General features: G+C 41.9%; 1 protein-coding gene across 9 annotated transcripts in view; it reads right to left on the bottom strand.

Moving 5' to 3' along the window:
* The window catches only part of Bptf (bromodomain PHD finger transcription factor), a 113,177-nt gene that overhangs the window by 55,590 nt on the left and 43,979 nt on the right, over window positions 1–13,608 (bottom strand). For 5 of the 9 annotated variants that reach the window (XM_052759648.1, XM_052759650.1, XM_052759644.1 and 2 more), the window contains 2 exons: window positions 6,175–6,363; window positions 1,780–1,967 (listed from right to left, as the gene is read on the bottom strand). In XM_052759648.1, the coding sequence (XP_052615608.1) occupies window positions 1,780–1,967; window positions 6,175–6,363 (377 nt within the window). The remainder of the gene's footprint in view (window positions 1–1,779; window positions 1,968–6,174; window positions 6,364–13,608) is intronic. The other 4 variants (XM_052759642.1, XM_052759649.1, XM_052759646.1 and 1 more) reach the window with 2 other exon arrangements.

Below are 13,608 nucleotides of genomic sequence, written 5' to 3'. Positions count from 1 at the left end.
CACAAAATGGTGAAATGAGAGAATTAACTCCACAAAGTTGTCTTTTGACACCCCCCTCATTAATCTGGGTGTTTGGTGCACACATATATTTTTGAGTTTGAGGGCATCCTAGTCTACAAGAGAAACACAGAGAAACCCTGCCTCAAATAAATAAATAAATTAAAGTGAAAGCTGGTCATTTATAATTAAATAAGGAAGACTTGACTGCAGAAAGAAGACAGACCTTAAGGATTAGGTTAGACACCACTGGGAATGGTCATGAATCTTAGATGCACACTACCAATCTATCAAACTCCCACCCCACCCCCGCCGGGTTTCTCTGTGCAACAGCCCTGGCTGTCCTGAGTCTCACTTTGTAGACCAGGCTGTCCTCAAACTCACTGAGATCCATCTGCCTCTGCCTCCTGAGTGCTGGGATTAAAGGTGTGCCACCGCCCGGCTCAGTCTATCAAATGCTAACACATAGTTTAACAGAATAGGAGAGTACTACACACAATGATCCCTAAAAAAATAAATGGCTAAAAATCCCCTACTGCTGCTCTTTTCATTGTACCAACTTTAGTTGATACAGGCCTTGAGGTCTTTAAAATAATGTTTCCAAGAAGCTGGGTTCAGTCTTTCAGTGGAACACAAAATCAATACTGTTGTTTACTTTTCTCCGCTAACGTAGAGGTGACAGATAGGAGGGGTATCGGGAGTTTAGACAGGGTCTTGTTACACAGCACGAGTTGGCCTGGTACTCAACAGCAGTCAAGGCTTGCCTCGAACTGGCTCCACTCTTCCCTGTTTCAGCTCCCTTAATGGTTCACTCCTGCTCACCTACCCAGTAAATAACCACCCGAGAGACACAGCTGTCGTCATTCTGCGCCCCAGCTGATCATGAGTAGAGATGTCCAGTGTCAGTTTTGATCATGCAGATAGCTCACTCTGCTCTACCAAGAGCTACAAGAGACAACGGTTCTTCTCAAGTGGTCACAGGAAATGGGCTACAGGTGGTCATGGTGGCGCACGCCTTTAATCCCAGCATTGGGAAGGCAGAGGCAGGTGGATCTCTGTCTGAATTTGAGGCCAGCCTGGTCTATGTACCAAGGTACAGGTCAGCCAGAGCTACACAGTAAGACATTATTTAAAAAAAGGGGGGGGGGAGGGGAGAACTAACAAAGAATTGTATGAAATAAAGCTGACTCTAACATCATCTGCTCACTGAATTTCTAATAAATGAACTAAATTTTGGTATATAAATTTATTTGCCATAATACAAGACTAACAGTTTTGCTCTTGGTACTCACTACAACCAAAAAAAAACACAGCCAGGCGGTGGTGGCGCACGCCTTTAATCCCAGCACTCAGGGGCAGAGGCAGGCGGATCTCTGTGAGTTCGAGGCCAGCCTCGTCTACAGAGCATAAGCCAGGAAAGGCGCAAAGCTACACAGAGAAACCCTGTCTTGAAAAACCAAAAAAAAAGAAAGAAAAAAAAAAGAAAGAAAGAAAACACAATTCAAAAATAGGTCAGTAAATTTCCTGTCCCTTTTTTTAAAGACGTTTAGGGTGCATTCCCATTCTAATTATTTGTTTAATGTGTGTCTGACTGAGTGTTGGCACATGAGGGCAGGTGCCTTGGAGGCCACAGGCATCAGCTCAGATCCCTTGGAGCTGGAGTTTCCAGTTGGGAGGTGACCACAGGAAGAGCAGCCCGTGCTCTGCACCTCTGAGCCACCTCTCCTGTCCACAACTCTCATTATCCAGGGTGCACAAAACTCTGTTTGCAATAGAACACACCTCTTTGCCCTCCTTAAACAATTTATTTGCTTCATGGGCTGCGGCTGCCACCTGCTGACTCTTCAGCTGACTGAGCTTGCTATCTGGGTTCCGCAATCTGGTGATGATGCGAGTGGAACTGGTCGGCCCTCTCCCAGCTCCAGGGGACTCGGCCATCTCTCCGTTAGACTTCTCCAATCTGAAATCACCTGTGAGCAAATGAAAACGTCACAGTGATTGCTGACAGGAAGGAAGTAACTAAGAGTGCCTCATTTATTCAGCACTTACATACCATATATCTTTAATGTCCAAGAAAACTAAGCAGATGAAGTCCTTTCATAGGCAAAGCAAATGTCATCAATTCTTGAATGCTTTCCTCAACAGCAAACATCAAAAGTAAAAATGCTGTGTGTCATTTGTTATTTTGCAGAAAACAGTGTTACCTGTTTTGAAACTCATCTACTGGAGAGGAAGGGCCTCTAAAAACTTGCAAGTAACAAACATAACAACTCAAATGCATACAAAAATATTGCCTTGTATAACTAATATGGATTTGTATATTAAAAGGATAGTTAATTTCAGAAAAATTTCCCACTTAAGTAGTAATAGTCTTGAATTTTAAAAGTGTCAACTGAATTTTTCTTTAGAGAAGTTACATAATTATCTGTGAAAACTCATTACAACTAAAATATTTTTTTAACATAATAAGGATCTCTCAACATCTGCTTTATAACTTCATTTTTGACGGTGACAGACTGAATGCCCAGAAACAATTTCTGCTTTCTATATGCACAAATTTCACATTGGATAATGAACATACATACCCAGTCACTCATCATTGTACATTTTCCATTGGCCAGAAAATTGAACAAGACCTGATTTTTAATTTAAAGCTTAAAAAAAGAAATTAAACAGTGTAGCATTGGTAAATCCAAGGATGGGAATTTACCGTATTATACATATGGTGGTATTTTAGGTGAGTAGAGACAGATGCAGATGGAGAAACTAGCTGTTCATTTCAGGGAGTAGTTAACACTGGCTGGCTCAACCTGTTCCCTACCTGTTCTCCTCTCTGGAGGGGGATCTTCTGCCCATGTTAACTGTGGAGCAGAACGGGACTATAGGTCAAGGGTCCTGCCACTGGAAGCAACTACAACACCCAGACAGAACCAGACAGAACACCCCACCAGCCCACCAGCTAACTCTACCAGCCCATTATCACCCTATTCCATTTTTTGGCTTTTAAATCTGGCTTCTCCTCTCGCTTTTCTTCCGTGGGACTGAACCGAGAGCCCTGCACGTGCTGAGCACATGTTCTAGCACTGGGCTGAACCCTCACCTGACCACTCTGGCTTTTCTATTAGTAAGCAGGAAGAGTGTAAATTAGGGGCTGTAACTTTCACCTCTACAGTAGAAAGACTGCTGCTTGCAAGGAACCAAAATCCCCCAACACTCCGGAGCAGACAGAAGAAGAGGAAATGTTGAGGAAGATGTCTGGCTAACCTTCTTAGCTTCCTGAACCTGACAGTACACCTGAGACTTTCATCAGCCTTAGACGCTCCTGTCAACGCCATTAATAAAATTTCATCTATATTTTAAGCAAGGTAGATTTCTGTCAATAGCAGTAAATCCTCAATAATCCAACAAGTATTTTAAGAGTTGGCCTACAAAAGACACCACTGAGTAAGTCGGGATAGATCAAGGGCTGAGTGTCTTGCCAGGCCAGGCTGGAAAGCCAGTAATCCCGGACACTGCTATCTGCTCTTAGCCTCCATGTGCTGGAGCTTTAACGCCAAGGCGCTGAACTCTTGGGACCACTTATTACATCCTGCAATAGACTTTACAGATGCTGTCTGGTTTAGGTTTCTGAACTTGCTGAAAACAGAGAAGGAATAGCAAGGGCTTTCTGAAAGAAGCCCCTCATGTACAGCTGCAATTCAATGCTGCTCAGAATCAACCTGCTGCATTTGCTAGTTTAGCAAAAATACAAGCGAGGAGCAATTTCATCCGCAAGGGTCAGCGCTGAAGGGCAAGCAGAGGTCCTCATGGAACACACTCTGCCAAGGCCACACTGCTGTCATTAAGAAGTCAATCTAGACAGGCAGCCCGGTGGCCAAACAAACATCTGCTCTAAACCAGGCCCTCTGGTGAGCATAGGCAAAGGGCAAAGGCTACTGGACCACCAAACAAAATGACGAAGCAGAAGGGCTCCTGTCCATGGAGCTTGAAGCAAGTTCCTAAGTATTAGGTACTAGTGGGAATGCCTACAAATCTATAAGGGAATGTTATACTGACATAGGGAGTGTGGGTAGAGAACTCTCCAACTCTGCCAAGTTGTTGTGTATAATTGTTCAGCCAACAGCAATTCTCAACAACCCCTACTGTATAACAGCCAGCAGAAACTAGAGAATGGCCCCCAGAACCTCTCATATGCTTTTCACTTCTCATCTGTTTTCACCATCCCAAATCTGCCAAAATAGATCCTCCATTATCAGGACAATAATGTACAAACAGCTAAAGTCAGAATTTCATATGGGTTATAAACTAAGATAAGATACACTCAAACCTGTCAAACTTAATGCACAGCACACAGAAATCTTAGATGGGGCCTAAAATATAATTACAGTTATTGGGTACAATTGTGGGCCAAGGGTTTTTGGGAATTTTCAGGTGAGGGTGAGATCTATGCACCACGTGAGGCAGAGGCATTGTGAATGGATATATGGGAACAGACATGAGTGACCATGCTGTGCTGACCTACCAAAGGATGGAACTGCAGCTACCTGCTTGGTCCAACCTTTGAACCAGCCCTCGCTCCTTGGAAATCATTCCTACCCCATTTCAATCACAACTTTTGTTGGAGCCATCAATAATACCTTGCCTGCCCTGGCCACAGGTGTGGAACAATATGATCCAAGATAAGCCACTCAAATTCCTTCCTCAAAGACTTTTGATTTGGAGCAGGAGTAGGGGCTTTGCCTTTGGGCCACAGACCTTGGAAAGACATGAAAACAAATTGCTGGTGCCATCTTACCTGCAACTTGGAAAAAGCCTGTCTGTGTTAGGAGAGAATGGAATTATCACACAAATTTAAGTTGGTTGAAAAGGAGAGACAGAGAGAGAGAGAGAGAGAGAGAGACAGAGCAGTTGTTATACCACTGGGCCCACTTACGAGTCAGGAGAACTTGGACTTCCCAATTTTATAAGCTAATTAAATTCCCTCTACATTTAAACTATTTTAAGATGGTCTGGTCACTTACAATTGAAAAAGTCCTAAGTAAAACACATCTCCAACCTTATGTCATATTTGATATTATACTCAAGATAAATTTAAAACAGTGCTACAGACTTATGAGAAATTACTGTAAATATATTTATTTTCATAAGATTGTCTTCCTTAAAAACAAAAAAACCCACAACATACAGAGAAACCCTGCAGAAAGAGATGAAATTTAACGACATAAAAATGTAAAAATTTCAGACAGTAGAGAATTAAGCACAAGAAAGTAATATATAAGCACATATATGAAGCAGATATTAATGACCATAATACAAAGGCAATCCAAAAATTTATGCAAATATATCAAAATTCTATAGGAAAAAGTGAGCTAAAACAGGAATCATCAAAACACAGATTATTAAACACATGAAAAGAAGCAACCACATTCATAAGCAAAGATATGCACTTATTCCCATGAAATACCTTCTTACCACTGGCAAAAAAAGATAAATGGTGTTAAATTTATGTGTACAAAAAGGGAAACATACAAGTTTGGAAATTAGTAGGGTTGTCCCCTTTGGGTGATTAATTAAGCAGTAGCTACTATTATCTGGAAGAGGTACCTACCATTTGCCCAGCCAGTCATCTCCTCACTGTTTCCTACACTGCCAGAAATACTTGCAGAATACAGAGACACTTGTGGAGGCCGGTAGAAAGCACCACCATGGTGATGGCCAAACACCGTGTAGCAGCTAAAAACAATGGTTTAACTCTAACAGGAAGAGTCCCTACCATGTGTCACTGAGCGGGAAAAGGAAAAAACAAAACAAGATGCAGAATAACACATGCAGAATGATCCCATTTATATATTTAAAAAAAGAAAAAAAAGAAAAAAAGAAAGAAAACCAAAAAAATTGTCAACATACAGGTAGGAACATAATGGAAAATACAAAATACTGATGGTGGGTATATTTCAGGAGAATAAAAAGGCTTCTATTTTTCTCCTTACAGGATTTTTTGTAAAGCAAAAGCAGTGAGCTCATGTTAATTAAAAATAAAAACAAAAACAAAACAAAACAAAACACTAATTCTTTCTAACCCACTAACTTTTATTTAAAAAATTGAAAATGTTTAAAGAAAAAAAAAGAAAAAGAAAAAGAAAAAACTCTCCCCTGAGTGGATGAGCGTGCTCTTACCTATCTCTTCTTGACCAGAGACAGGTGTGTGGGAGTCTCTCTCTCCAAGGTCAGGGTCATCGGCTGCCTTAGCAGAGTCACTCTGGGAGGAAGTGAGTTCACTGCTGCTGTTACTGGGTTCCAGATTAGGCTGGATGGAGGCAGTGGTAGCACTAGTGTTACTGCTGTCACATGTCTTGTTAGAGTCTTCTAGAAAAATAAAATATCTGATTTTTACATTGAAAATCACAACAAAATCTAAACATCAGAAAAGCACTTAATGGTTGTAGGTCTGCATCAGGCTGCTGCGCGTTACACAGCAAAGCTGAGTATGGAGGACTATGGAGAGCCCTGTGTGAGAAGACCCTGGTGAGCACTGCCCTACACCTCCTTTAAAATCCTGTCTATCAGCTCCCAGGCTCTTTATCATCATCCGGCACAAAGCAGATAACTTCCAATAGTCTAGAGCCAAAGAAAAACAACCAACACAACTACTGCACACAACTCAGGGCACGTCAGATATGGAAGAAGTGGTTTTGAGAGAAAAGCGCCCAAAACACGAAGCTAATTATATTCTCACATTTCAAGAGTTTTCAAAGATCTCTATTAGAAATGGAATTAAAGAGATTCTTTACCTAAGGTTTTCTAAGTGTGCTCACCTTTTCTGGGTAATTCACAGCATCACTAGCAGTTCAGTTCCTAACAGTACAAAAGTTGGTACCAGGAAAAAAAGACAGCATTCTTTGTCCCCGACAAGGTACTCTTTCTACCACACTAAGTGAAAACGACTGACATTGGGTCACACCAACTACATGAACTATGGTGATGAATAACAAGGAAACAATGCCCCCATGAAATGCCTTAGATCTCTGACTGGACCCAATGTGATGGGTACCATAGCATAGAGAATAGAGAACAGAGGAAAAATCACAAAGGAATGAAAGTTGTCTTTAAACATATGGAAATATGACCACTTCATTCTAGCCAAAAGAACGCAAACTGAAGCTGTGCTCACACTTGTAAGCCCAACAGGCTGAGATAGGAAGACTGTCTAAGTGAGAGGCCAACTTAGGCTCAAACAAACAACCTAACAGAACAGAAAGGGCAGCCAGGCAGTGGTGGCGCACGCCTTTAATCCCAGCACTTATGGAGGCAGAGGCAGGCGGATCTCTCTAAGTTTGAGGCCAGCCTGGTCTACAGAGCAAGTTCCAGGATAGCCAGAGCTACAGAGAGACCCTGTCTCAACCCCCACCCCAAATAAAACAACCCCAAACCAAACCGTAACAGAAAAAGGCCTTACAGAAATAATGTCAGTATTACCTGATACTTGCCAAATTCCAGACACTAAATCCCGATGCTTATGGTAAATACAAATAATGTTGTCTTTCGAAACACCACCACCCAACTTTGAAGTCTAGCCTTCTTTCATCTGAACCACATGAAATATTATGGATCTCTGACTGCACCCAATATGGTGGTTACCATAGCATTTGTCTACTTTAATATTAAAATCCTTTGTTTTTCAGGCTAAATCTGTCATTTTTCCTTTTACCAAACTCCCTGAAAGTGATACTGCTTTCTGTTGAGTATTATGCCAAGGAAAATCTTGAAAATGGTTGCATTTTTAGATTAAATTTTCATATTAAGGCCTGGCAAGCGGGCTCAGCCTAACTATGTGAGTTCCATCCCCAGGAACCACATGGTAGCGGGAGAAAACAAACTCCCACAAGTTGTCCTCTGCCCTCCACAAGTCTCTACTTGTTCTCTGAGCTCTACTAACATGCATGGCACACCTTACCCCACAGCAAACCAATAAATGAATAAGTAGATAAATACATTTTCACGTTACAATTTTTTCTACTGCAGGGCCTTCAGACACAGCTCAGAGGCTTAGCCCACTGACTGCTCTAGCAGAGGACCTGAGTCTAGTTCTCTCAGCATCCTGGCTGACAACTGCCTCTACCTCTGGCTCCAGAGATCTGATGCCCTCTTTTGGTCTCCATGGGCACTGCACTCACATCAACACACGCACGCACGCACGCACGCACGCACGCACAAGCACACTCACTCAAAAAAAAAAAACTTCAAAAAAACTTTTCTACTATAGAAAAGAAATGTCAACCAGAAGAAAGGTAGTATAGCTTGGAAATATTTTTAAATATAATAAACTTCAAAATGATTAAAATATTAATTCAAAAGAAAATATAAAAATTTGGATGCACCTGGTAAAAATGAACTAAAAAAAATAAGAGAGAAGCTGAGGGTCGCTCAGTGGTTAGCACTTGCCTAGCATAAACTACTGGGCTCAATCCCGGTACCACGAAACAAACAAACAAACAGGACAGTAAGGCACTTTCACAGCAAATAGTTGCAAATAATTTTAAACATCTTACAATGAAGGGGAAGAAGAGACTTCAATTAGAACAATACAATTCAAAAATTTGACTTAACTGTCTTATGCTGTACCCAACAACAAATGCGTGTGTTTTCACCAATCGTAAATGAGACATAATCAATGTCAAACTCACACTGGGAATATAACTCAGTGGCAGAGTGTTTGCCTCTTGAAAACAGGCCCTGGGTCCCACACCCATCACACCCAAAACTGATTAGTTCTAGGCGACAGAACAGCCAAAGCACAGTAGCTGCAGCTAGTCCTGCAGAGAGATGGACAGATGCACGGACAGCAGACACAGGAGGCTATCAGAGCCTCGACTTCAGAAGCAAAGAAAATAAAGGGGAAGAAATAAGGAAAATCAGAGGTTGATAAGCCAGAGAAAAGCATGCAATAGCTGGGTGCAGAGACAGGGAGTAACCTCACAGAGCCACCTCCTCCCTTTAATTCTGTGAGCTCTGGAGAAGGAACTCATCTGGTCAGGCCAGCCTTGCCCAGCAAGAACCACTGAGCCATCTTCACCAGCCCCAAGGTGATCTCTGAAATAGTTTCTCACTGGTCTGGGACTCTAAGTAGGCTAGACTGACTGGCCAGTCTTCCCAGCACTGAGATTATCTGCCATCATTTATAGATTTATAGATTCTGGGGCAAGAACTCAGGTTCTTTCAATGGATGAACTGTCTCTCCAGCTCAAGGTTATTATGACTGTTAAACTGTATTGATTATTAGTGTGTGCGGGGTGCATGTGTAGGCATGTATGTGCCGCAGGACACATGTTGAATTCAGATGACAACTTTCAGGAGCTGGTTACTGCTTTCCACCAGAGGTTCCCGGACTTGAACTTACGTTTGTATGGCAAGTGCTTTTATGCACTGAGCCATCTCACCAGCTCTCAAGATTATTTTGATGAAGATAAAATAATCTTGTTACTAGAGATAGATAAGGACATCAGAAGAAAATATAAGCTAATCTCAATGTATGAAAGTAGATGCAAAACCCTAGCCAAAATATTACAAAATTGGATACAGTAACAGATGAAAAAAAGAATCATAACCAAGCTGCACTTAATCAAGGACTATGTATTGGACATTCAAACAAACAACAGGAACTTTTGCTTTAGTGAAGACAGCCTTAAGGGAAAAAGACTTATGCTCTCCAACAAAGCACACACAAACAGAAAGTGTACAAAGAAAATGAAAGGCATTTCATTAAAGAGGAGAACTAAATGACCTGTACACACACACACACACACACACACACACACACACACACACACACACACTGTCCCCAGTCACCTGGTAACTACAGGTACAAACCACAATACAATCCCCCCACATGCCAACTGGAAGGTTCCCCTCTACTCTTGCCCCACAGGGAAGAATGATGGACAGTGTTGGCACCACTTAACGGCAATGATGTACAGTAACCAGAGCTCTCACACTGTTGGGACAGCTTGCACAAGCCCTTTGGAAAACCTCGGAGACTTTACTGACGATGGCCCCATACTGGAACTATTAAATAACTACCATCAGAAAGAAGCTGGAGAGAGGGCACAGCAGTTAAGTCCACTTGTTCTTGCAGAGTACTGAGTTTGGTTCTCACCACCCGCAAGATGGCTGGCATGAGCCTGCAATTTCAGCTCTTATACCTCCTGGCCTGAGTTCACAAGGCACACACACAGGCACTTGCAGATATACATAAAAGGACATAAATCACTAAATGACAATCAATAAAAAGGACAAAGTAATCGTGGTACATTTATACAATAGGGTGACAACATACGATGACGCTCTACACAACATTGGGTATTTTTGCTTTTCTGGTATTTTATTAAGAATAAGGGGGCCGGGCGGTGGTGGCGCACGCCTTTAATCCCAGCACTCGGGAGGCAGAGGCAGGTGGATCTTTGTGAGTTCGAGGCCAGCCTGGTCTACAGAGCGAGATCCAGGAAAAGGCACAAAGCTACACAGAGAAACCCTGTCTCAAAAAACCAAAAAAAAAAAAAAAAAAAAAAAAAAAAAAAGAATAAGGGGACTGGAGAGATGCCTCAGTGGTTAAGAGCACTGGCTGCTCTTCCAGAGGTCCTGAGTTCAATTCCCAGAAACCACATGGTGGCTCACAACTATCTGTAATGGGATCTGATCGCTCTTCTGTCATGCAGGCGTACATGCAACTTACATAAAAATACATGAATAAACAAATTAAAAAAAAAAAAGAATAAAAAAATTTTTTTTTAAATCAGATACCAGCTAGACATGGAGATCCATGCCTTTAATCCTAGCTCTTGGGAGCTAGAGGTGGACAGATCTCTGTGAATAAGAGCAGTCTGGTCTATACATAGCAAATTCCAGGTCGTGAAGACTACATAGTAAGACCCTGTCTCAACAAACAAACAAACTTAGATATTAAAAATTATACTGTATGTATGATTCACATTTTTCCCCTTTTATCTCTTCTTAACGGAAAATCAGAGGCTGGGAAGGCAGCTCAGCTCTTAAGAGCACTTGCTCCTCTTATCAATTCCCACACCCAAATGGTGGCTCACAACCAGCTAAAACTCCAGTTCTGATATCCTCTTCTGACCTCCTCGGGTACCAGGCACACTCATCATACACTGACATACGTGCAGGCAGAATACTTGTACATATGAAATAAGAGAACTGTAAAAATAATAGAACAAACAAAAAGCCAGTGCGGTGAGGGTATTAGAAGGCAGCAGAGCAGTCAGTATCCCTGGCAGGCCCGTTCCCTGGGTGTCTGCTTTGTAAATACCCATCACCTACTACTTCAAATCCAGCCCACCCAGAACATCTCTCCACCCAATCTGATAGTATTATTGTATCAAAAGGCTTTAATCAAGAAATGCTGTGTCTAAATATATCTGTAAGTTTAGAAAAAAAAACTGAGTGAGATGTTCCCTACAGAGCTGCTATTTTCAATCTGCCTGGAGTAACTCTCCAACCCCAAATCTCATCCACTGACCAGAGGGAGTGTCAGCAGTGAGAAAAGGATTGGTTCGAGGGCTTCCCAAGGCCCAGAACAGGAAGAACAAGGAAAAGCAGAGCCACAGCAGACAGCAGTAGGGCCTCCTCCCTGGAGGTCAGACGGCACTACTAGGTCTGCTGCTGCTCACCAGAATGCAGTCATCAAGGACTCCACTCCACTCTAGTCATGGCTGTATTCCCACCAGACTACGGAGCCTGAAACTTATTACAATATTAACTCCTTGATGAAAACACCAAGTGAAGGCTGGCAAGATGGCTCAGAAGGTAAAGGTGCTTGCTGCCAAGCCTGAGGAACTGTGTTCGATCCCCCGGCAGGAGAAAACTGACTCCAGCAAGTTGTCCTTGGATCTCTGCATTTGGCATTACATGGGTGTGTGTGTGCATGTGCACGTGTTCGCCCACACTTGCCCACACACAATAAACAAGTGTAAGATAATGTAAAACAGCATACAAAGACTGGACTAAAGGATCTAACAGATCAAACTCCACCAAAGTTGGTTAAAAACAGGTCGGCTATGTCAACCTGAAGCCCTGGTACATCTAAGATTTACATTAAGTACTGATCAATCTAAAGGGACAAAGACTAATTAAAAAGTAACAAACATGCAAGTCTGTTTTACTCAACCTTCAAAACTTTTAGCCCCGAATATGTGAACCTGAGAATAAAACTGATCAAAACCTATAGCACTCAGTTGTAGAATGAAATCACAGACCTCTGTGCCTTTAGCCCCTTGAGGAAACACCCCCTGTCTCACCGACAGCTCTACTTTCTAAACAATTCTAGTTTTAGAAAAGTTGTTACTATTCAGTACCCCACTCTAGCATCTACTTCTATGACTGACTTCACATTCCAGCAAGTCTAACCCCTACTGGCTCTCCAGTTCAGTGCCCCACATACTTGAGGAATATTAGATTTCCAACTGCTAAACCTAGAGTTTTCTGGGCTAAAGGATTCTTTTTTAACTTTTTGTGTTTTGATGCAGGGTCTCACTTCGTAACCTGACTAGCCTGGAGCTCACTCCAGGCCGTGAGTTTCTGCCTACCTCACCAGCACTGAGACTACAGGCTGAACCACCACACCAGGCAACTGCTCTGCTTCACTGGACCATAATTTCCAGATTTCCTACATCTTAATGAGCCCAGTCTCCCGACATTGTCGACTGTGTCAGATGTTCGGCTGACAGCTGGGTTCATGTGGAGCCTGTACACAACCTAAGCTTTCACTGGAGTTTTCATCAAAGCTACTAAAATCCTTCATATTCCAATCAGAAACCTGGAGGCCCTTAAAGGTTTGGATGGTACTGATTTATGGGCACAAGACCTAGACTGTACATCTTCTAAACAGCAGTTTTTCTAACACAGTCAGCATAACTAACACACAGCAATAACAGAACTGAAAGTTTAGAAAAAGCAATATTTTTATATATACAGAAAAGAACCTTTAAGGATTTCCTCCAACTATGACTTACTTTTTGGTGATATTACTGATGTTTATTTTCTGATTTTAATCATCTGACTTATATATGTATGTGATACATACACACACACACAGACACACACAGACACACACAGACACACACACACACACACACACACACACACACACACACACACACACACACGTTGCTGTAATAAAAATAACTTTGTATTTCTTGAAAAGCAAAAAGGTCATTAATTACACATTCTTAGTATGACAACTTACTCCAAGTAAAATTTCCATGTTAAAAAGGTTAAAGTTAGAATTATTGGTTAACATATCAATGCACCTTGTAAAAATGTTGGTGATGATGGAGTCTCTGCTAATATTATGATCTGACATGTAGCACTACATGAGCACATGCAAACAGAAAATTAATGTGTTAGTATAATACAGAAGGGCCATGTCACTCAACATGGAGACAGGCATTACTATGTGAGTAACTGGAATCACATCTCTGCCAGGAGGGTCGGGTGACCAGGCATACAAATCCATCTACAAAACACAAGCATGAGGACTACGGGAGTTCCAGGCACTAACTGCAAGACCATCTGCCAAACATCAATGTTAGGTGACAG

Source organism: Peromyscus californicus, unplaced genomic scaffold, assembly GCF_007827085.1.
Source record: "Peromyscus californicus insignis strain IS unplaced genomic scaffold, ASM782708v3 Scaffold_3__1_contigs__length_106647218, whole genome shotgun sequence".
NCBI lineage: Eukaryota > Metazoa > Chordata > Mammalia > Rodentia > Cricetidae > Peromyscus > Peromyscus californicus.
The sequence above is the reverse complement of the archived record's forward strand: the minus strand, read 5'-3'. Positions and strand labels throughout refer to the sequence as shown.